At 34.8% G+C, this 24724-nt stretch overlaps 4 protein-coding genes across 5 annotated transcripts in view; 1 reads left to right on the top strand and 3 right to left on the bottom strand.

The window, feature by feature from the left end:
• Pu (GTP cyclohydrolase punch) overlaps positions 1–3446 on the bottom strand; it is a 16858-nt gene extending 13412 nt beyond the window's left edge. Inside the window, exons 1-8 of the mRNA XM_026813731.1 lie at positions 3350–3446; positions 1654–1827; positions 1412–1587; positions 1013–1329; positions 777–923; positions 595–685; positions 256–518; positions 60–162 (exon numbers count right to left, since the gene is read on the bottom strand). Coding sequence (XP_026669532.1) covers positions 60–162; positions 256–518; positions 595–685; positions 777–923; positions 1013–1329; positions 1412–1587; positions 1654–1827; positions 3350–3431 — 1353 coding nt within the window. The 5' untranslated portion in view covers positions 3432–3446. The remainder of the gene's footprint in view (positions 1–59; positions 163–255; positions 519–594; positions 686–776; positions 924–1012; positions 1330–1411; positions 1588–1653; positions 1828–3349) is intronic.
• Positions 3447–3805: 359 nt separating this feature from the next.
• On the bottom strand, positions 3806–17612 carry Chd1 (chromodomain-helicase-DNA-binding protein 1). 2 transcript variants are annotated; one of them, XM_018025057.2, is made up of 17 exons: positions 16381–17612; positions 14115–14227; positions 13105–13383; positions 11894–12082; positions 11650–11819; positions 9708–11557; positions 9390–9635; positions 9138–9305; positions 8756–9037; positions 8323–8681; positions 8010–8244; positions 7651–7770; positions 7340–7567; positions 6939–7265; positions 6383–6849; positions 6181–6294; positions 3806–6116 (listed from the first exon to the last, which is right to left on the bottom strand). In XM_018025057.2, exons 1-17 carry the CDS (start codon positions 16384–16386, stop codon positions 5897–5899), a joined length of 5373 nt encoding a protein of 1790 aa, XP_017880546.1. In that variant the 5' UTR covers positions 16387–17612; the 3' UTR covers positions 3806–5896. The 2 variants fall into 2 exon arrangements, with proteins under 2 accessions (XP_017880546.1, XP_026669503.1); XM_026813702.1 differs by lacking the exon at positions 13105–13383.
• A 596-nt stretch (positions 17613–18208) lies between these two features.
• On the bottom strand, positions 18209–20181 carry Cdc37 (cell division cycle protein 37). Its single transcript, XM_018025009.2, has 5 exons — positions 19999–20181; positions 19499–19632; positions 18984–19422; positions 18600–18905; positions 18209–18521 (listed from the first exon to the last, which is right to left on the bottom strand). Exons 1-5 carry the CDS (start codon positions 20029–20031, stop codon positions 18324–18326), a joined length of 1110 nt encoding a protein of 369 aa, XP_017880498.1. The 5' UTR covers positions 20032–20181; the 3' UTR covers positions 18209–18323.
• Positions 20182–20331: 150 nt separating this feature from the next.
• Positions 20332–24657, top strand: INTS7 (Integrator complex subunit 7). Its single transcript, XM_018025004.2, has 13 exons — positions 20332–20800; positions 20985–21304; positions 21377–21601; positions 21673–21922; positions 21988–22061; positions 22150–22295; positions 22371–22716; positions 22789–23048; positions 23121–23321; positions 23392–23485; positions 23550–23653; positions 23731–24226; positions 24298–24657. Exons 1-13 carry the CDS (start codon positions 20710–20712, stop codon positions 24595–24597), a joined length of 2907 nt encoding a protein of 968 aa, XP_017880493.1. The 5' UTR covers positions 20332–20709; the 3' UTR covers positions 24598–24657.
• Positions 24658–24724: the final 67 nt, after the last annotated feature.

Here is a 24724-nt window from a genome sequence, read left to right as displayed (position 1 = left end):
TTCACCCAACACTTCAATCCCAAAGCAAAGTTTTATGCCCAAATATAGCACAAATATTACTTTTGGAGAGAGGAAACAACCTCGAACCTTACATCCCTTTTGTTTAATTCTTCAATCAATGATGTTTTACCGAATGCAGCTCCAGGAGATAGTACTCCACCACTGAAACAGTGAAAGCATAAAATATTGTATCAAATACATCCTTAAAAAAATAGTACATATTCGAATCTGAAACGCAAACGTGTGCAAACGTACTTTCCAGGGATTTTATTGGACTCCTTAAGGATCATCACAGCAGAGAGCAGTAGCATAGAGCATGTAGCACCATATCCAGGATCAGTACCACTAACTTTAGTAATTAGTACTTTGTTCGGCGAATTCTCATGTTTATCAGTACATTCAGCTAATTTCTCGGACCATCCTTCTGCTTTAAATGTAATGGAAAAGTGACAACTCTCCAGATCCTCCGGTTTACCGCCCTCGTGACTCACGTAACCACCGGAGAAAATCGTAGGATACTAGACAAACGAAAATATTATTTTTATTTAATATTCGTCAGACGTATTAAGATATGAAATAAAAATTATAACATACCTTTAGCAATAAATTGCGACCGCATTCCCATCTAGCCAGTACTGCAAATATTAAACCCAAAACAATAGCTGCCAAAGCCGAGAAAAGAGATCTGTTAATAAAAAAATAAATTGATTACTGTAAAAATTTAATTTGTTTCAACTTTAGTACTACTGCTTCATGACTCATGATAGATTGTTTACTTGAATGTAACGTAAGTTTGAACTTGAACTGGTCGTTGCTTATATTTCTCGTATAAAAATCGCTGAGTACGAAGAGCCACGGAACGATCGCTTCCAAGAAATATCATGGACCACCCTTCCGACAAGGAAGACCTATGAATTAGACCTCTAAAACATAGAACATTTGAAAATATAAATCATACACGTCTGCATTCGTATGAAAATATGTAAGATCAATAATTATTAAAAATAATGACCTAGTCTTGAGATGCGGCCAAAATTTAGGTAGCTTTTCAGGAAACAGTTGTCTACGCAACTCGCGCAATTCGTTATGATGTGCCACGCCATAAACAGCTGATTCATATGTTCCATAATGCAAGAGAGCTCCTCTAACGTTCGACGTGGTCCATGCGTTCAGATAGGTTTCAATGGAATTCACTTCGCCATCAAATTTCTGTTGTGTGAATATTATACCAAGATCGCATGGGATACTATCGAATCCACACGCGCTTACAATGTAGATACCAGCTTCTTCAGCTGCTTTATCATATTTCAGTTGAATTCTCTCAATATACTGCAATACAAAGTAACTAATTAATCCAGATTTATAACATTTTTTAAATAATTCGCATTATAGAATTATAGTATGAATTTACCTGTGGCTCACCACTAATATCAAGCTGATGAGTATGTGTTTCAATGCAAGCTTTAATAATTGGTTCCCCGTAAAATCTGTATGGACCACAGCAATTAACAAGTACTTTAGCGTGTGCAGTCATTTTCTTCAAAGATTCTTCATCTTTTAAATCAGCAATGAATATGGGCACATCATCTGAAAAAGTACGAACATCATCCAAGTGTATTGTTATAATCATAAGCGTGCAAAATTTAATGTTACCGATATTAGGTGCAAATTCCTTAACAACTGCTTCAAGAGCTTGTTGTCTACGTCCAGATACTCCAAATGTTAACTGCTTTTCTTTAGCCAATTGTGCTGCAACTTTTACAGCATATTTTCCAGTAAATCCGGTCGCTCCGAATATTACAAAGTCCAATCGTTCTTGTGCCATTTCTGACGAAGAATAAAAAAATGTATAATGAGATGTAATAAAGATATTCACTCTTGCAAAGTCATTGAGAAACTATTTATAGACACTGTCCGATAAACGTATGCGTGAAATTCGGAAAACAAGAAATTTGAAAACCATTTATATTAATAGGTATGCGTACAACGAGATGTTTAATCCAAAACAATACACCTTTTGTACTAGTATGCCTCATTAACGTTATGATACAGTTTTGACTGTCATCTCGCCGGTAGTTTGATGCAATTGTAATTGATTTCTTATATTCTATGGGATTAAATTGACAATTTAATAAGTTATTCATAAAATACGTACTTTTATAAAGAAATTGTATGAAAAGTCGTAGTTCTGCGTTGGTTGTTAAAGCTAAACTTAGCGATGTTAAACTGCGGCTTTGCAATTACGTCTACCCTGCATCTGCACTCGTCTACGTATTGACAAAGTCCAATTGGTGTACGTACGTACGTAGTAGTACGTACTATAATACATATACGCAGCGCTGCCAGAATGCAGGACTTCTTCTCTTCCCGTGCTCTCCCCACTACAGTATGTTGCTGTATGCTCAATGTGCTCTCCCCACTTACATATGGCATTATTAGACTCTCCGAATATTACAAAGTCCAATCGTTCTTGTGCCATTTCTGACGAAGAATAAAAAAATGTATAATGAGATGTAATAAAGATATTCACTCTTGCAAAGTCATTGAGAAACTATTTATAGACACTGTCCGATAAACGTATGCGTGAAATTCGGAAAACAAGAAATTTGAAAACCATTTATATTAATAGGTATGCGTACAACGAGATGTTTAATCCAAAACAATACACCTTTTGTACTAGTATGCCTCATTAACGTTATGATACAGTTTTGACTGTCATCTCGCCGGTAGTTTGATGCAATTGTAATTGATTTCTTATATTCTATGGGATTAAATTGACAATTTAATAAGTTATTCATAAAATACGTACTTTTATAAAGAAATTGTATGAAAAGTCGTAGTTCTGCGTTGGTTGTTAAAGCTAAACTTAGCGATGTTAAACTGCGGCTTTGCAATTACGTCTACCCTGCATCTGCACTCGTCTACGTATTGACAAAGTCCAATTGGTGTACGTACGTACGTAGTAGTACGTACTATAATACATATACGCAGCGCTGCCAGAATGCAGGACTTCTTCTCTTCCCGTGCTCTCCCCACTACAGTATGTTGCTGTATGCTCAATGTGCTCTCCCCACTTACATATGGCATTATTAGACATGTCCCCAATGACCATGGGTATCTTAAGTGGGAGAGAAAAAAAGTAGTGGGAGACAGCACGGGAAGAGAAGTCCTGCACTTTGGCAACGCTGCATATACGAGATACGAACTGCGCTGGAGAGGGGATTTTCATTAATGAACGGATTTACGACTCACTACGTACTGTTAAATATTTTATCTATCAAATTGAAGATACGAGCTTCTGCACTTAATCATTGTAATTTTCGAAACAAAATAATAATATTATGCTTACCTTGCTTACCTAACACAGTTTCTCTCAAAGTCGCACTGGATGACGTGTTCCGTGTTCTTTGATATGACGTACGTTGAGTCATACATTACTGCGTACATGCGTATGCATTACATTTAAATGGAACATCTTTCATTTGTGTATAGATATTAACAGTTCTGCTATTAATACTTTTAGTACGCGAGTAAATGCTATAATTTTGAAAATACTAATTTTTGGTCATACCAAGTGATAGAATGTTAATAAATGAATATTATATTTCTAATATTCAAATTCAAATAGATAGTTAAAAATTTATTTACTTTATTGTTAAAAAGTAACTCTATAATAGACAATTGAATTTGACTACATATGAATTCTCGTATCTGTAAAATGCACGTTGTCTCACGAAAGCGTGTATGTATGTTTATATTTCCGAAAGTAATAAATATGATACTATTTCAATTATACAATATGAAATTTTTCTACTACATTATTTATTTCTCTTAGTTTATATGTATTTACAACATATATTTTGTTTTATTACTCGCAGTCTGTATTCGGCTAGTAATAAATTATAAATAGCTCATTGTTTAGAATTATATCACTTTGCAATTAAAAACCTAAACTAGTGGATGTCTATTGCGGTGTAATTTCAATGTATGTACCTATTTCTCACCTTCTTTTATATATGCATGTATGTATGCACGTACTTTGATAAGTAAAACACTAAAAGTTATTTGTTATACGTAATATACATAATACATACAATGATATAATACCGCTTCGAGATAGTCAGATACCATCCAATGTATACAATGAATATTTACAGAAATGCACGCTCAAATTGTGAACTTTTACTATTTGTAAATTTACTTCATCTGAAGAAAATAATCTACAAAATAATTTTTTCATATATTGTAGCCCAGAAAAGAGGGCCGATTACATGTGTAAGTAATTACGGACAATAAAAAATATATTACGCTATAGAGAAATATCGTATAATGCTCGCGCATCATGCTCGATTTAGCGATTCAAGGAATCTAATACATGATTAGAAAAAAGCTTGTGACAATCGTCCGTTTTAAGAACATATAATTAGCAAATATGTTTTCCATAGAATATCCTGTAATTTTGTAAACAATCAAATACAAAATTCTCACAGAAGTATTTGTAAAATTTGTACATTTTTACCAATATTCAGAAACATCCCATTTAATCAAGAAATATTTCAACACCCTCTGAATTATGATCTTCGAATGATTAGAAATACGTCTGTTCTTTTGTTACGATGATGCAGTTATATTCAATCATTTTTCAACTGAAGCGAAACTGAGAATACTATGGTTTTTTGTTTATTCTTTCTACACGAAAGCAGAATACATTATCCCAGTAACTCCATAGTTAAATATACATCAAATATAACTATTGCCTTATACTAATATTTACAATATTTCACATTGTCTCTGATAGGATACAAAACTATGGTACTTTAAAAGAATGAACGCAAAAATATAATTCTTATCTACTTTTTCAATTTTGAAAGTATAAATTCTATAAAAGAGGAGAAAAAGTTAATCTCTTTTTTTCTCTTTTAAGAATGCGTTATCGTTTGTTGGCGAATATCATATTTCTTGCTTTCTTCCTAATTTTACAATACATACATATGTATTAAGATAGCGTATTTTATCATACACTGTATACCATCACAAAAACATGTCATGATATTCTACAAATCCCATTTTTATGTAAAATTCAATGTAGATTCTTAGTTAATAGAAAATTTATATGGTGTTTGACTAATTTGTACAATTTTACAGACACCCTTATGTAAAATTATATGTCGGAATTGTAGATACATCTATTGCAGTGCAACGAAGTATCTGTCAATGTAAGATTATGATATTCATAAATAAATTATAAAGGTTTGAAGACTTATGTTTCAACATAGCATTATAGTTTGAATTAGTGAATAACTGTATACAATCTAAACATCCATTGAACGCACGTAATCAGTATCGAAAATGCAAAATATGTTACATGCAATTTAGGAAGGCGTACAATTAAACTCACAAAAGTTACATAATAATATACTACAAACACATTGATTTTATCTTGATTCATTATGAAAACCTGCCATAATTGCACTGTAATAAAATGAATTCAAAGACGTAAACAAATATCATTACGTATGAATTAGAAGTCGGTAAACTTGAAAGTTCTGCGTCACTATTTCCTTTCTCATGTAATTCGACATATGTATAAAAAAATTGGATAATTGCATACTAAGAACGGGGATCAATTCGTCAGTTTTGCGAAAAATCGCTCTTCATAATTCTTAGAAAGACGATCTTAACATGATAGAACTCTTTTGCATATTAAGTAAGCATTGGAATAGATTTTATACATAGGTACAAGTCACCAGTGGTACTAAATCACAGATTAAACTGTGTAGAAAATTCATCGTGTAACCACATTTAAGCGAGCATAATTGCTCGGCCAGGTAGTACGCAAGGCTCCATCAGAATTACCGTCATTCTACAACACATTCGAGAACAGTAGCAAGGAGCACTAGGAGTTAGCGTTTGGCGGGGGTGGCCTTCTGTCATAATCCCGTCTATAATCTTTGTTCGGCCGCCAGTCATTGGGATAACTATCTCCAGGATAACCACGACCTCTAAAATGGCTTGGCGCGATATCAGACGGAGGGTAACCACCGCCGCCTCCACCTCCATATCCTCCTGGACCATATCCATATCCAGGGGGTCCCGATGGATATCTGTAATAATCGCTGAACACAAATTTTATGTATTTTACTGTCATCCAAAAGTTTTATCCTCTGTCTAGCAACTTACCTTCGTTTATCATTCATATGAATGCTACGATCGCGTTCCCTCTCTCTGTCACGGTGATATCCGCTGGACATTCGACCGTACGAGTCGAAACGGTCACGTTTATGATCCCCAAATCTACGTATCAATTAATAATTATAAATGAGGTACAATTGATTATAACAGATTTAACTTTATACGTATTTCCTATATTGTCACTGCATACCTTCCATCTCTCATGTCTCTTCCGTCACGGGACAACCAGTGATCGTCCTCTCTGCTTCCACTATAATGTCCACCTATACTGTAACCGCCGCTGTCTCTTCTAATTCTTTCGTCTTTGCTCCCGCTCATTCTGTCCATACTTCTATCACTATGGGGCCTATCCCTGTCCCTGTCGCGATCTCTATCTCTTTTCATGTCTTTATGTTTTGATTCCTTCTCTTTGTGTCGCGGTGTATCCACACTGTTCGTGGTACTTGAAGTAGAATTCGGAGTCGAGGTAATTGGGGTAATCGTGATAGCACCAATAGTAACCGCCGATGTGTTACTGATACTGCTTACTGCTGACACAGCCGAGAAATGTTTCTTACTCGCTGTAGTACTACTATTTGAATTCTCTTCCATGTCATCAATTTTACGTTTTTGTTTAATACTTTCGACTGGTTTATCGATATGTTTCTCGGTGTGCTTCTATAAAATTAATCACATCGATCGTTAATTAATCATAATTATTCAATGATATGAGAATCGAATCGAAGTAAAAGTAAACATTGTCGTACCTTCCCACAGCTTGCTTCTTCTTTCTTCTCCGGGCTAGACGTAGCACTGGTGTTACTCTCACCTCCTTTCTTCGTTGCGTGTTTGTATAACTTGTAAAGTTTCTTCGCATCGAATTCCGTAAATTTAGACACGAAGTACCATAAATTACTTCTCCATTCCTTAATCTGTTCGGGATCTCTGTATTCCTCTAAACAGGTATTAATTTGGTTTCCAATTTGTACAAGACACTGTCTTGTATGGGCGACTTGTTCGGCTTCGCTCAAAGATTGATCAGGTCTATCTAAAGCTTTCAGTGCTTTTTTCACTGGCCTCATTTTTTCTTTACACTGCATATTAAAATGAAAGAGAATTAGGTTTTACTTACTATTACACACTTGATATTAAAAACAATAATAAGAACCTCATTGAATATCGATGGATCCAGATCTCCGAGAACATCCAGAGCTCTTGGTTCATTATTAGCAGTAAAATGCATAGGACCTGCCGGTTGCTTTGCCTTTTTAGCCTTCTTATTTTCCTTCTTCTCCTTTTTAGTTTTCTTCTCTTTCTTCTTTTCTTCCACTACATCTTCTACTTCTTCTTTAATTTCTTTTTTTATAACAACTTCCTCCTCTTTTTTTACTGCAGGCTTTAGTTACAAAGAATATTAAAATGCGCATTTTACATACAATTTATAGCTCTATGGTATACATTATACAACTATAAAATTACCTTTTCAACTTTAGTTCTCGATTTGCCATTTTCTTCGCCGGAAGTATCGTTTTCCTCTATAATCTCTTTTGTGATAGCTGCTTTTGCTTCCTTCGGTTTTCTCGGTTTTCTAACTTTAGTCTAAAATGATCATTCAAATATATCAGAATGATAACATGAAATTAATAATTGTCATAGACTATAACTTGAGGAATTGGGAACTTATACCACATGAAAAGAAGGATCACTGGGTATGTGGAAATTACCTTAAACTGCTTTTCTGATTGCGGGATAAAAACAAAGCCCTGTTGGGATTGAATGCAGGAATAAAGGGAACACATTCTATGAAATACACAAAATATAAAGTAACATTTTCTTACCACGCCTAGTTTAGAATCAATTTGTTTCTTGAGTACTTTCAAGAGGTACTCGGCGCGTGCATGTATCTTTTTTATCTGAAGTTTACTACCATTTGGTAGCAGCTTATCGCCAAGCTTTAAACTGTTATCCATTTTTATGGCCTCCCATGAACCCATGCCGTGTTGATATATACCTCTGAGAAGTCTGGAGTCATCTTCAGAATTCCAATCACAATCCAAATTCGCCGGCTTCAATCTATAATTCAATATATAGTTACAGTGCTATATGCGTATATCACACTATCAAAGTATGCGGATTATGTGGTGTTCTTACTTCATGTCAACGTGCCAATTAGATCGTTGTTCCGAATCCGACGGCAAAGCCTGTTCTAATGGTTCTAATTCTTTCACCGCAGCTGAGAACGATTTCGCATTGACCATAACGCCACCGATTTTAAATGTGGGGCCTCTGCCTCTTTTACGGCCAGGTCCTTTACCGTCTTCTTCACCTTTATTTTCTTTTGCCGTACTTTCGAACTCCGATAAGCAAGCGTCGCATCTGGTTCTTAATTGATCTCCTAAGAAACGTAACTCTGACATTGGTTTCTCTTGCAGTTCTGCATCTGCCGCAATGTCGTCTAACCGTTTCAGAGGTGCAGGGAATTTTTTGTAGCTTTTAACAAATCTTCGTATCTAATGAGAACAAGAAATTAAATACATTCCGAAGTTTATAAATAGTTTACAATATAAAAATGAAGATAACGTACTTCTGCATCAGTGAAACTTTTTATATTTTCTCGAGGTGTAACCCTTGGTCTACCTCTCTTCTTAGGACGTTCGTCATCGGTTCCCTCAGCCTCGCTTCCAGAATCCTCGCCTTCTTCGCTATCATCAGCTGATAATTTCTTTCGTTTTCTCCCTCTTCCTTCACTTTGGTTAATCTGTTGTAATGTTTTTCGACTTCTCGGCGGTAAATACAGATCTTCCATTTCTTTAGATTTTTCTTCCTCTTCAACTTTCTTTCTGAAGTTCTCTGGGATAATTTCGGCCTAAAAGAAAAACATTATAATGTAAAACATTAGTGATCCTTTTTATACATCTAAATATTAGAAGATGCATGAATTAGTGAATAAATAAAATGAAACGTACCCAATCTTTACTTTCATCGTCATTATCGTTAGGTTGACTAACGGGTTCGGATTCTTCTTCGAATGCAGCAAAACTAGCTACTTTGAATGCAGACAATAATTCGTCGCCTACCGTTGAAGGTCCCTCATCTCTCGTTTCTGCTCTCCTCAGTATCTCATCAATATCACACTAATTACATAAAGAAAATAAACGTGCATTTATAATGTATCTACAACACCAATTGGAATAATTCAATCTTTTAAAAAAAATTACAGTCGGTTCTTCATCGCCGTCTTCTTCATCTTTAAATAAATCTTCAGCACCGAATTTTAAAATAGCGTTCAAGTCCTCTTTGTTAAATGGATTGCTATTGGTCCCTGCATTTTTCTTATCCAACACTGTTCGACCAGTTGTATCCATCCGTTGAATCACGAGATGATCCAGAACCATTTTTTGTTTAGCCCTTTCTACTATCTCTTCTTCGACAGAATTTTTCGTTACCAATCGGTAAATATTCACCTACGCATAATATGAAATATGTCTTACAAAAGTGTTGACAATACGTAAAAAGAGAAATGAACATTAAAGTACCTGATTCTTTTGTCCAATGCGATGTGCTCTAGCTTGTGCTTGCAAATCATTTTGTGGATTCCAATCCGAATCGAATATAATGACTGTGTCAGCGGTGGCGAGATTAATACCAAGACCACCTGCTCTAGTCGATAATAGGAAGCAAAAATCTTGCGACCCTTCTGCATTAAAATGATCCAGTGCTTGCTTTCGCAGTTCTCCTTTTATACTTCCGTCTAATCTTTGGAATGGAAAATGTCTCTTTTGCAGATATTCGCCAAGAATATCTAACATTCTGACCATTTGACTAAATATCAACACCCTATGACCTGTTTCACGCAGTCTCACCAACAATTTATCAAGGAGAACTAATTTTCCAGAACCCCGAATTATTTGCTGCAAGTAATCTTCATTACTTTCCCTTGTTTCATTTTCGGTGGGTTTCGTAAGAAATGCGTGATTACAGCATTTCTTTAATTCAATTACAATATTAAGGAAGGTCATAGTTGAACCTTTGACACCTTTCCGTAATGCATTGTAATTTTTGGTCAATATCCATTTGTAATATTGTTTTTGCAGAGATGTCATTTCTACTCGCAAAATCTGTTCAACTTTTGCGGGTAACGATTTCTCCACATCCTTCTTAACGCGTCGTAAAATAAATGGCTCCAGCTGTTTGTGTAATTTGGAATATCCTTTTTGTGCCGCGTTATCGTGTTCCTTCTCAAATTCTTCCCAAGAACTAAATTTAGCAGGCATTATGAAATGTAGTAAGGCCCACAATTCTTTCAAGCTATTTTGCAATGGAGTACCAGTTATTAAAAGGCGGTGATTTGTGTGAAATTCAGCGAGTGCTTTGTACAATAAAGAATCATCGTTCTTTAACCGATGCGCTTCGTCCACTAGCAACACGGCCCAATTTAAGGCACCCAAAAATGCTTTGTCTTTAAGTACTATTTCATATGTCGTGAGAATAGCATTAAATTTTAGTCTCTTCGAGCTGTAACACCATTCATATTCTCTGATAACATTACGGGAAGTAACGTCACCCAAGTATGTAACGAAATTTATGTCTGGTGCCCACTGTGACATTTCTCTTTGCCAGGAAGTCATTGTCGAAAGAGGGACTACTAATAAGAATGGCCCGTGAAGCTGGTGCGTGTGGAATAAGTAATAAAGGAAGCATATTGTTTGTATAGTTTTACCAAGACCCATTTCGTCTGCTAAAATAACACTGTTCTCTTTGCACCAAGAATGAATCATCCAATTTAATCCATCCATTTGATAGTCTCTGAGAATCAAATCTTTTCCTCTCCCCATATATTCCGGCTGTCCTTTTACTTGATGAAACTTTGGTCTTGATCTAAGAACCTTACAATGTTTGCTAGGCGTTCTTTTCGACTCTTCTCTTTCACGGAATTCTTTGATTTTCTCTGGCCATTTTTTTACAATCAAAATTCCATCTTCCCATGTAGCCTCAGCGTATGGTAAGCTTTCCCATTTGCAGTAATAATCTGGACGATCTGAATCAGGTTTATTATACTCAGCAATGATTCTTTCAACATTATTGTAACTTTTTAGTAGATCTTGTTGAAGTTCCAATTGACATTCAAAATAATCTATATCCTCTGGTCCTGCGTAATCTCTCCACTGTTTGATTTCTCGTTCTCGTTTAATAAAATTCTCTAACTTTTTTATTCCCTTCACTTTTTGTGCTTTCAAGGATTCTTCCGATTCCCATGTATTATGTATATGAGACCATCCTTTCCATTTTATCAAGTATTGCATTTCAGTTTCCTCATTAGACAAATCCGCTGGATTTGGATCTCCATTCTCTTCGACAGCATAAACCGTGGTAACATTTCCTGTAACTGAAGAAGAAATTGCGTCAAATTGCGAAACTGCTTGTGTCAAAATATTCCAGAGAACAGATTCAACTGTAACAAGTATATTGAAGACCAACCTCCTTTTTTCCCACATCTTTGTCCCAAAATTCGTTCAATTGTTTCCGCATTGTCCGGTTCTGCAGTTGCAATGCTACCCTCTTCGACTTCGACGAGATCTTCACTGTCCGTTCTCTCTTCGCTTTGTTCTTTGTAACTAATAGCAGTACCAGCTCTTCTCGAAGCTTGCCTAAAATTTTCAATTTCACTGTGTCACATTTATTCAATTACTTCATTCATATAGGCGGAAGATATATAAAGTACCTCCTATTATCATCGCTATCAAAAGATGAATTCTCAGACGATTCGGAAATATGTTTCTTCCGTGCCCTGACATTATCTTTAGCCTTCTGAGCGGCACGTCTATTTAACGATTTACTAGGTGGAGGCCTCCTACTGTCACCATCATCAGATTCTGAATCTGAACTGTCAGAGTTCCATGAATTATGCGAACTGGAAAGAAATCACAAAAATCGAACATGAAGGTGCAACATTTAAGAAAAGCTTGATTATTGATTGTAATCGATAATCATAAAAAAAGTAAATATACAAAAGATGAATTTCATTAATTGTAATCTAAAAATTTAGAATATTGATCAATAATTAATTTCCAATTACTTTGCAGCAATATACAGCAAACGTTATTTACATGTATAACACTGTGACGAGGGAAATAACTTTTTGTTTTAATAAGTCTAAAGAGTCTTATCGTAACGATCTATTGATGTACTGAAAGTATATTTTACATGCAGCTAATTCGACGTAACAGTACAATTCAAGTCGAATTTAGTCAATATTTATTACATATTTAGTGAAGTACATAAAAACATGGATGGGTATATAGCACAAATTAAATATTAAGATTGTGAGACGCGATGCAACATTTTGTTTAACAAATGGATTTGTACAAAACAAGATGAAAAACATACAGTAGTGCTATAATTCAAAAAATTGTTCGAAGCATGATGGTCGACAAACACAAATTTGAACATTAATGATAAAAACTATCGAGCCACACTGATACACAATATATGCAATAGAAAATAGTGCATACATAAACTATAACAAATAAGCTTTGAATAATTACTGCTGCCAAAGTTATCGAGTACAAACCTACTATGTAACAGCTACTCACTATTTTATAGGCTCGAATGATCTACCACTACTTACAAATATATAAAAGTAATTAAATTTCCTACAAATAGCAAGAAGTCTTGCAATAGTTTTGAATGCTGTCCAATATAATAATTCAAGTTATCATTTAAATCTTTAACGCTATACAGCTATGATAAACTATTACTCTCAAAAACAATATAAATGCAAATTCTTAAATTAAGATCGTGAATCGTTTAAAAGGTATGTTTACGCCTATTAAGCTTAACATTTATTTAATCCAGGAGAGGAGTAATAGAAGAAAAGAATTTTTAATTCGAATTTTTGATAATTATAATTTGATTTCCTTGTGTTTTACTTACCCCTTTTTCTTAAATTTCTTGCGGCTATCGCTATCGCTTTCACGCTGCGTAGCGAGCCTTTCGGGCTCTTTCCTAGAACGTCCGGATCTCCTGATTCCGTAAATATCAGGATTCTCATCCCACTCGCGACTAGACTCATTTTTAAGCCTAACTTTTTCTGTGCTGTGATATGAACTTTTGCTCTGGAAGCTATCACTTCGTGCAGGTGCGTCTGACTTCTCTGATTTATCAGAATCAGAGCCTGATCCGGACCCGGAACCGCTTGATGAGCTAGAGTCACTGCATTCGCAGTCAGGCAATGTTTTATTTCACTATCGCACTTCGCATAATTTTCGTAAGATCGTAATTCAAAATGTATTTCATAAAATAGACAAATATATTTGCACATAAAACGTCTACTCAAATGTAAATTAATTCTAGACCACGAGAAATAAAAATATGTGTAACTCTCATGTAGTACATAAACGTAATTCTAATATATGAATGTCTGATGTTAATACGTCGATGTTTACTACGTGTCATTTATTAAGGCATGTCGTCTCAGAAAGTAAAATGAATGAAAGCAGTAGAGTACTAGCTTACCTAGTGCTCGAATTGTTTTAAAATACAAGAAAACAGATATACTATTGCACAAGTAACAGAAATTTGAAAACTGTGCTTATAGAAAATTTAAGGAGTACATTAAATTAGCATGATCGTCAAAGCAATGTTAATGCTATATAAAGCTATAGCAATACACAAAGTTAAATGATATCAATCTCAAGTAACCTCTTACATGTCAGAAAGTCAAATACATTATATAAAGAAATGTATCACAGGCAGTACCTTTCATGACTTCAGACAATGATTACTATTATTAGACCAGATTGAGATTGTATAACGCTCTGTTATAGAAACAAAATAATTTAAGTAAATAAATATAGAACGCTTAAAGATAAAAAGCCATTGGATTGAGATGTACTGGACCTTCTGGGAGAAAGAGATTATGTAACAATAGTTTCAATACCCACCTTTCTGATCCTGAACCAGATCCTGTAAGACTTCCTGAAGTAGAGCTATCACTCTTACTTTCATTCTCAGAATCAGATCCAGATTCTTTACCAGACTCAGACTCTAACGTTTTCTGTAATTCAATCAGACTGATCTAGCATCGTTTCATGTCTCAGAATTATAATTGTATAAATATAAAGTATTGCCTATATTAATGTGGATTTCTTAATGTACCAAATGAATAGAAGATAGCTACTCACAATGTAGGCACATCTACATATTGTAAATTCATCTTTCCCAAAATCTTGGTATACATATTCTTTTCTCTGAAGACTATGTAAAACATTCTCAACTTGTATTCTTTCAAATATTGGTTGTGTGCAACTGTCTTCAATCAAAAGGTAGTAAGAAAAAAGTTCTCAGCAGAATTTCCTGTAAATGCTTAACTTAAGACATAGAATAATTAACTGTAAATTACCAATAGAAGGTATAATGGGTATTTCAGAATAACTTAATTCGCCATTTAAATAATGTATATGTTTATTGAACAGCAAGTACATTGCGCGTCCAACTCGTGATTGAGCTTAAAAGTTTACATTTACCTTGAGTAGTGTACAAAAAAAACTGAATCAGAGAAAAATTGTATCCCTAATCGTTTCTTATCATCAAATTTCCTAGCAGATTAATACTTAACGTATGTTTAAATTAAAATACTGTTAACGTTGAGATTAAAACATGCATGTTCTTATTCTGAAGAAAAGATGAAGCACAACTTCGCTGGATGAAATAGAATGTTCTTACAAATGTATGATTGTTCTGTTACATCTTGTGTGAAGAGCAGTAATCTAATGTTATGACAACGTGTGCTTATCTAATGCAAAAGAAAGTAGATTCTCACATTTGAAAAATGATTCTCCCATTAACATATTAATTCCTCCTCTGAATTTAATCTGCCTCTACATAAAAATTACTATTTCAAGCGACATTGTACACATACTGTCATCCTATATTAAAATCATCGCATATACTATGCTTGTGCTACATCATTAATAAGATTAAATAACTTACTTTTGTATCTATCAGTGTAAAATCTCTATCTGTGTTCTTATACATACTGTAATTGTATCTTATCAACATGGAAAACATTAACATTTAAGTATTCGTCACATAAAATCATAGGAAATTATGTATCTCCGTCTTATTATCACTTATGCAACGTAAATATCATATGCTTCCAGTGTTAATTAATGATTTCCTATGTTTGAAAGTTTTCATACTTGATTATTCTACTATAGACTTTTGTAAAAATGTCTGAGATGCTAAGCGTTACATAGTTAGACGAAAAATCTTCAAAGGAAGAAATACAAAAACCTATATTATTGAATGGATAGTAAGAGAAATCTTTTTTCACATACTTCGCCCATTGATGTAAATTATTGTCCCCCATTAAATGATTTACATTCGTAAAATTTTGATAAAAATGATGTTCAAAGTACAAACGTAACATCCTCATGTCGTTTGTAAACACAAAATAAAAGCATGATACATTTGTGTTTATGCAAGCCCAAGTTTTATGAAGAATATAGAAGAATAAATGAAGAATCAGATAACATTTATAATATATAAAAATTTTTAAAATGCCTCTGCTTGCTTGTAAAGGAAAAAACTCTCAATACATGAAGTATTTCTCACGTGAGAAACATTTAATTTCCACAGCTTTTACAGATGATTGTGGTACACAGTCTCAACCATAATGTAGAGAGTGTGCATCATAATCTTTGAGCTTAATTTGCAAAAATGGGTCTATTTTAAATTTTTGAATAAGTATGGGCCCAAGGTGAAGGAAATTGTAAGGAATGATTTTTGATGAAAATTAGGGTGCAACAATGATATTTTATGTGATAAATGTCAAATTGAATGAATGTAAACAAACTTGTAGGTTATTAAGAGGCTGGAAACTATGTAAAATTGCAGAAAATCGTGATTTAGTAGAGACAAGTCTCTGAACTCCTAAGGTCAATAGGACCCCGCCCTACACGCAGATACCTTTTAAATGAAATTCCAATGATTTTTTTCATTTTTACAATGATTTTTATCGTGGATGTTCAATGAAACGCATGTGACAACATGATTTTTCCCCTACTCCAAACAACACCGCGGCTATATCACGCAAATTGTTCTTTAAAATAACGTAGATGCTCATATTAGCAACGGGAATAAACAATTATCCGGAAAAAAAATGAAGAAAAGCAGAAACTTAAACAATTCTCGAACCCGACCACTCACCTGCATCGTTCCGTCTGCGCGTCGCACCGAAATCTCGATATTACACGCACCACGCACAAAATCACGTTAATTTAATGATTAAACTATCGCGTAAACACGTATTCGTAATGTTAAACGACTATTGATGAACAAAGTCGCGACATCATGCAAAATTATCGAATTTTCACGTACTATATGTTCACGGGCCTGAGCTTGGCCGCCATTTTGTGAACTCGACTCGTTCTTTCGCCCTCCCCGACCGTCCTCCCGTCCATCGTCCCATCATGCAACGCGCGCGCACAGTCCCCCCCTCGTCCCGCTCGTCTATACCCCGATAAAACAAACGCCCTGAAATGTAATAAAAATTTATATCTTTTTACAAACGAAATGCAGAAATCTGACGGAATACACGTTGTTAAAAATTACGTATTTACATCGGTTCATTTCAATCCACAGAACGTAAGAGCGAGAATAACATTTTTCAGAATCACGTTAAAACGTAGCTGTAAAACGGAAATCGTTGTATGACAGCCATTTTGATTACTCACAGAAATTTTACCCAGAATGCCTGGCGACGGTTTTTCAATTGCTCTTTATACATATGCGCAATTACAATCAAGCGAACTAAGCAATGAGATCACGGTTCATCTGTCTATGTACGCGGTCCACTCTCGTTTTTTTGCTCGTTTTACTTAAATTGTACGTTGAAACGTATGGAAACTATCGTACGAATCAATCAATATACGTATGTTGTCGAGGCTTAATTGAATTCGTGTCTTAATTACAGAAATCCTATCGAAGATGTCGGTTAGTAGTAATATTCACAAAAATTATCAACTACTCAACAATATATGCTAGTTCAGAGACTTGATCTCGTTTTTAGAGATGTAATTAGGAAAATATATGATGAAAAAGAACAGTGCGTAAATTTATATGAACGTTAATGATAGTGGTCATGCAAAGTGAATAAGCGGTTTCAGAAAGCAACGTAACGTATAAAAGCTGTAGTTTTCAATTAGATTGGGTAGCTAGATGAATGTCAAATACGATCGCGTTAAAATTGTACAGTATGAGATACTTTAAATACACAAAATATGATTTCTAATAAGAGAAACAGTTTTACCCGGTCCAATGAAAACCAGCTTGCGCTTTCGCAGGCGATGAAACTAACGTATTATGACGAGAATGAAAGACGAAAAATATTACCCATACACCCGTGGCACGTCATACCGGAAAAGGAAGAAAACTTCATGCGTTCGATATACGATTATTTCACGGCTTCCGGTCGAACCACGACTTTCTGACGTATTGCGTATCGATATCTCGTTCAACATTTGGCGCGTAAATTGATTACATGAAACGCTCTGGAACAATGAAACACAAAATATACGATACGTAATGATTCCAAGGAACGCATTTATCAAAATAAATTTTTCACAGAAGTCGAATGTACTTTCTTTATTTACATCATAACATCAGTTTTACAATTATTTTCAATATACATACGAAATAAGAAACGAAGAGTAAATATTCACGTAAATAAAGCATATACAACAAATTAAGTTTATGTACATATACATGTATGCTCTACATGTGCCAGCATAGATATTGAACATACGAATGTTCTTGTATACGTTTAATCCATAATTGTACAGTCGATGTGGTATATGGACAAAGTGTGTATCACATTCTTTTACTAGATAATTTTATCATTTAATTAACGATGCGTAATATTCACACTTCTTATAACTTGAAATTATGTGATAATTCAGTCTCACAGTACTTCAAAGCATAACAATAGTTATATGATATTATTAAAATAAGAAAAAAGCCAACAGAGGTAAAAATGTCGTGTTCATTGTCCAATGATAATACTTTTATTGTAACATATTCATAGTACTAAAGGATACTTGCATAAAAATGAGTCATGAAAGTCAACGCACATGATTTACAGATACGTATTATTATTCAGGTTTCGGCGTTTCTTCCACATTTTCCGCAGATGTTTCTCCATCAATTAACTCCTTGGATTTCGCGTCAGGTACCCAAAGACCACTATCAATACACCGTTTCATGTGATAAACTGCTTCATTCTGTGGCATCGCTGCTAATGTCTCTTGCAATAAAGAGTGACTCTGCGTCTCAAAGCATACTTTCAAAGGCTGAGAACAATGCATCAATATTAGAATACACGCTACATTCAATAAAACTAAAGGTATGCATAATAAATTTCTTTATACCGCTGGAAGACTCTCAAATACTTCAACTGGATCAAGGTTACCCGGACCAATGCGTGCCATTTTCTCTTCTTCCTCAGCTTCCTTAAGAGCATCTGCTATTTTCTCAGCAGCTCTCTTACGTATTCTTTCTTTGAACGCTCTTAATTCATCGTCAAAGGAATTTTTGTATTCTATCTCGGCATTTTGAATGTGACTAAAGAAGGAACCTACACATGCTCTTGGATCCACGTCCAACTGTTTCGACAATTCCAGAATGTACTGCATGCATATGCATTGATGAGCAACATGCTCCATTAAATCATGTTTCTGAAATTGATCAAGTTAGTCATGTGAATTTCATCAGCAATAAAATGTACATATACAAGCATTTAAACGTATACTTACTTCTTCTATTTCTAGATTAATACACCAGATTACTAAATAATTCGCGGTATTTTCACATACTAACTGTGGATTCTCTTGCAGGTATTTCTTACTATCATCATACTTCCTGAGCATACCAAATTGCTTCAATGCCTTTTCATTCTCTTTCACAAATTCTTTTATTTTCTTTTCCTTTTCTTCGTCTGACAAACCACTGTCATCATCCTTACGTGCTGTCCTTTTATTAATCACTGTTTTTGCAAATCCATCTTGTCCAATGGTATCAACGTTCCAAGGTGTGAGCTTTTCTTTCTTCTTCATTTCGTTTTCCTTATCCTGTATCTTTTTTTGTTCCTCTTCCAGATCTTGCAAAACTTTCTTCAATCCAGTTAAATCAGCACTTTGCTCATTTTCCAGTTTTGCAAGTTGTTCCTTTGTGCTCTTCAACTTTTGTAAAGTCCTACGAACCAATGGATTTAAGAATTTATGATAAAATGTGTCAATCATGGGAGTAACTGTACATATGATATACGTACTCTGCTTTTTTCCTTTCATGTTCTTCATGTTCACGTCTCTGTTCTTCCATTCTTTCAACTCTTGCTTGATGCCGCCATCTGAATAATGATGGTGTATCGATGTTCGGATGAGTGTCGTCCTCATCATCTGAAATCTAATACATAACTACATTTTAAAAATAAGTTTAACATACAAACAAAACTTTATCCTCTTAATTGTTTTGTATAGTTGTTCAATATGAATGATATAATTTATTAGTAAATAAAGTAATGACGAAGGATTATAAAAATTTCTACATCTGTTTTAACGCAGCGATCTAATGCCAAGAAAACATAATCATTTTGCAATTTATGAACAGCAATAATCATGTAAGTTGTTTTGGCTAGAATCACATCAAGTATTTTTACATTTGATGTATATTCTATATTTTTAAATTGTACAAACAACTGGTATCCTTGAAATATCTACTACCACTCTAGAATATTCCATAAGCACACTGGATCAAAAGTAGGATACTTACTTCAATATCTTTCCATTTACTGTAATCCACCATCGTCCGTTCAGTTAAATGCACTTTCGATATGACGAGGTACTATTTCAAAACTGATTATTTGAAAAACGTAACTTATACAAATAGTGTTTTTTTATGCTTTGTAGTAGCAGAAATACAGCGCCTGCACTTGTCGAAGTTTAATTGTCAACTACACTGATCGACGTGAACACAGAACAGAACTTATATTCGCGCGAGATAAGTAGTCGTTCGATGTATCTAGATGTATTACATCAGTAGTTCTCAACCGTATTATCATTTTTCAATAGATATTTATAAAGATGTTACAATAAATTAATTGACTTATGCGATAAATAAGATTTTTGTGTATTTTATTTAATCATATAAAAATGTTAAGGGACTACGGTTAATTTTAATATTTAAAAAAATTTGTTAAACACACATATTCTATCAATTTACAAAATAATTGCATGCTATTAGATCCTCGAACATATTATTAATAAATAAAGTTTTTTTGGTATCCTGCGTAATGCACATGTAGTATAAGTTAAGTATAGCATATGTAAACAGGCAGTGGCAGTAGCTGGCGTAGCTGGTCTGCTTCCGTATGTTCATCAATGTTCATTGCCGGTTGTACTCTTGTATGAATCAAAATATTCTGTTTCCCAATAAAAGCATTTCATCTAATGTTCGTTCATTGAATTTGTTATATTGAAAAGAATGATCGGTATAAGAATGAACGCGTTTAACGATACAGGCCTTGGTGAACCCGAACAAGATGCAAATACTGCACTTATAGAATTAGATAAAGGTCTGTTTGTATTCTTAAATTTAACCTCCCAGATTCAATTTTTCATTTCTCTAACAAATTATGAATAAAAATAGGAAGGAATTCTTATTACATGTCTTATGAAACTTGTACTTTGTTTGAAAAATATACTTTTTTAGAGACTGCAGAATGTACACAGAAAAGATTTATTTATGCTACTTTTCAGGTTTGCGTTCAACAAAGATCGGTGAACAATGCGAAGCTATAGTACGATTTCCTCGTTTATTCGAGAAATATCCCTTTCCAATATTGATCAATTCTTCTTTATTAAAATTGGCCGAAGTCTTTCGTACTGGCAGCAATTTTTTACGTGTTTGGGTTCTCAGAGTATGCCAACAGAGTGAAAAGCACTTAGATAAGATCTTGAATATTGATGAATTTGTAAGACGTATTTATAGTGTAATACATTCTAATGATCCAGTTGCAAGAGCTCTGACGTTACGTACATTAGGTAGTGTAGCTGGTATTATTCCAGAAAGACAACAGGTAATGTTATACTTTAATTCTTATCTTCTGTTGTGGATAGATATTGTAATAAAATATTGTTTAATTTGTAAGGTTCATCACAGTATAAGGAGATCATTAGATTCTCATGATTCAGTTGAAGTTGAAGCTGCAATATATGCTGCACAGATGTTCGCTGCACAATCCAAATTATTTGCAGTATCTATGTGCAGCAAAATATCTGATATGATCAGAGGTCAAGCAACACCAGCATCAATGAAGTTGCAACTTATACCTATTTTACAATATATGCATCATGATACTTTCACAGCTTCAATGGTATACATAAATAACTTAATCTTTATTCTTTAGATACATTCAAATATTTTATTGATATAAATTTCTTAAAGGTGAACAAACTGTGCATGGAACTTCTTGCTAGTTATCCAGCAGTAGAATTTGTTAAAGTTACATTAAGTGCTCTGAACACATTGGCTTCTGCGACATTAATTGACATTCCACAACAAGTTGTACTTCTACTACGTTATTTGCAAGATGATCCAAGACTAAACATAAAGCGTCATGCTTTACATCTTTTACATTCGTTGGCCAGGAGGGGAGCACATCTGTGGCCACAGGGTGCTCTCAATAATTTAATAGGTAATTACGACAAATAGATAACTATGAGTAATGGAAGTGGACATTATATGGATTCTGAATTTTAGAAAGTACTACCACACTCCTACAAGATGGTACTGGAAACAAAGATCTACTTATTCGTACATTAGACGTGATCGAGGTTCTCACTGATTCATAAACAGTAATAAAAACAGATCTTTTGTGATTATTACAATTGAAAAATAAATCTTTAATCTTATCAAATTTAGGTACTTAGCCAAAGTGCAGTAACGTGCGATGCAAACAGAGAGGAAGGAAATCCTCTTTTATCATTATGTGCAAATGCTTGTTACTCTCCTGATCCTTTCATAGCAGTAAAAGCAATAACCATTTTAACTAGAATTGCTTGTTACTGGTGTGTATCCAATAGTTCTTTTTATTTATCATATTTTTAAGGACATATTGTAGAGCTGCACTATTTATTTTTTAGCTACGAAGAAGGTTTACCACCTTATGGAATACAAGACGTTGTATCTTGTCTTGAATCATTAATTGTATTATTGGCTCTGGACGAAAAATATTTACGCCAGTTGAAAGTGTGCCTACGTTCAACAGTGAAATTGTGTCGAACTCAACCGAATCATTGTTCGGTATTTGTCGATGCTATTGGTAGTACGCTTTTTAACACTCAGACAGAAGGTGGTCATAGCGAAAAACAAGCGCTTGCTTTATGCGAGGCATTAGGCGCTATTGGCAGTATAGGAGAGAACACGCTACTTCCACTTTTGCCAGACATATTAATTAAACTTAAACAGACTGTACATGTACATACAAAGGTACAATTATAAATTACATTTTACATATATCTATTGATACAAATCATTAAAAAGTATATATTCGTTTGTTAGGTAATGCTGTGTACCTTGCTATTTCAAATGGTAGCTGGAGGCTACGAATGGAATCCTGAATGTTTGGAAGCGGTAGAAGAGGTAATTAAAAACGTCGATGGTTGGGCCAAATATCGAATTGCGCGAAGTGCTGCGAGATATGGTCATCACACAATAGCTACTCAAATATTTAGGAGCTTAAAGGAAACAGTCGCATCTGAACAATTACACTTTTGGTTGTCGGGTTTAGAGCTCGTTACAAAAGCTGAAAGTTATTTGATGTTAGTGTTCATACTTATGTTTAATAACTTATTTCATTAAAGTATATTCTCATATCTTTCATTTTTTTGTAGAGAGCAGAGAGAACCTTTAGAGAACAGAGCAAGAATTCACACGGTGGAGAAACTACACGGAGCTATTGCACGTTATGCGAGTGCGTGCGCGGCATTAAAAGCTGCTAGTACACCCTTGCGAAGTTTGCAATTTGCCAGTGAATATTCGAAACTACGCTGTGAATTTCTTCAAGCTATCGTACAACTGTTACATTCGTGCAGGTATCGCAAAAGGATTATAACTATCGCGCTGTGATTATTAGAGACTATACAAAACTATTCTACATTTTAGATCGCTTTGCACGGCTCCACCACCTGCCATTACATGTACCGTAGTTCTTAACACGAAGGATGATCTTCAACGATACGGACGTGTTACTAATCAGGTATATTATACTTTATGTTTATAATTTTAAGTACGGTACTGATAAAATTGTATGTACGTAACAGTTAAGGAAATCAGCTCAAGAGCTCAAAAATTGTGCGGAGAATTACCAGAAGCTTTATCAGTCAGCTTTCGACGCTGATCCCGGCACATTGACAAACATACGAGCGTATCCTTTATTAAAAAAATTATTATAAACGTTTATACATACCTTTGGCTCGCTTTTCCTTCACCCGTCGCCCGTAGGCTTCAAGAAATTTGTCGTCTTTTAGTAAACAGCGTCGAACGCGTCTGCGGCGGTACAGGTATTCAAACATATCAGCAGACCGAAGTTAACTTCGATTTCGGCGATACCGTGGAAATGCGTCAGCTAGCTCGCTGTTGCACGGAGCTGCGTCGTTTGGCGCCTACCTATGTGGGTGAAAATAAAGCGGCAGCACTCAGTCATTCGCGAATCAACTGCTTAGTCTCGCAAGTGATGTTGTTGGCTGGAACAAAAATGCGTTTACCAATACCTCGGTATTATTTCCAAGTTCTGCAAGCGACCACCGTCAAGCTGTCCGTTTCACCGCAGCCTCGGGTTCTCGGCGAGCCGGTATCCATTCCCGATGGAAGTCAGCTAGCGTTGAAAGTCGAAGGGGTACTGCGGCATGGTCGTTGGGCTTCTCTTTATCGCTCTGTCGCTGCTGTTTGCATTTCTATTTCCACTACCCCTCCGTCGAAAATTAATTTGGACCAGAAAGTACGAATCAACGTTTCTTATGATCAATCTAACACTTAATAAGTAACCAAACGAATAATCTTTTTTTATAGGATTCCAATGCGAACGAATTGCAACAAACTGTTACACCGCATCGCGATTTCTTCGCTTGCGAATTTTTGCTCTCGCTAGGTAGTCCAAGTACAACAGCAACGGCGTGTGCGAACAATACCAACAATGTAAACAACAACATGAACACTGTCGGTGGACAGTATCAAGTCACTGCGAGCGCGAGTATACTCGACAAGGATGGAAACGTTTGGAAATGCGGACCGCGTTCCACTCTTCAAGTCAAGGTACACGAAGAATCAGCCAAAAGGAAATTACCGAATAAGTCCTTATGTAATCTTTGATACATAAAATTTGTGTGTACTATAAATACTGAATAAAAAGTTTTTCTTATTCTAATCGAATTCATCCATTTCGTTCGACATTTATCCTTCCTTGCGTACTATCTTATCGATCGTAAAAATCGTATTC

This window comes from Ceratina calcarata, unplaced genomic scaffold (genome assembly GCF_001652005.2).
Source record: "Ceratina calcarata isolate Rehan_Ccalc_2016 unplaced genomic scaffold, ASM165200v1 scaffold35.2, whole genome shotgun sequence".
NCBI lineage: Eukaryota > Metazoa > Arthropoda > Insecta > Hymenoptera > Apidae > Ceratina > Ceratina calcarata.
Note: the sequence above shows the minus strand (reverse complement) of the source record. Positions and strands in the feature narration are given on the sequence as shown.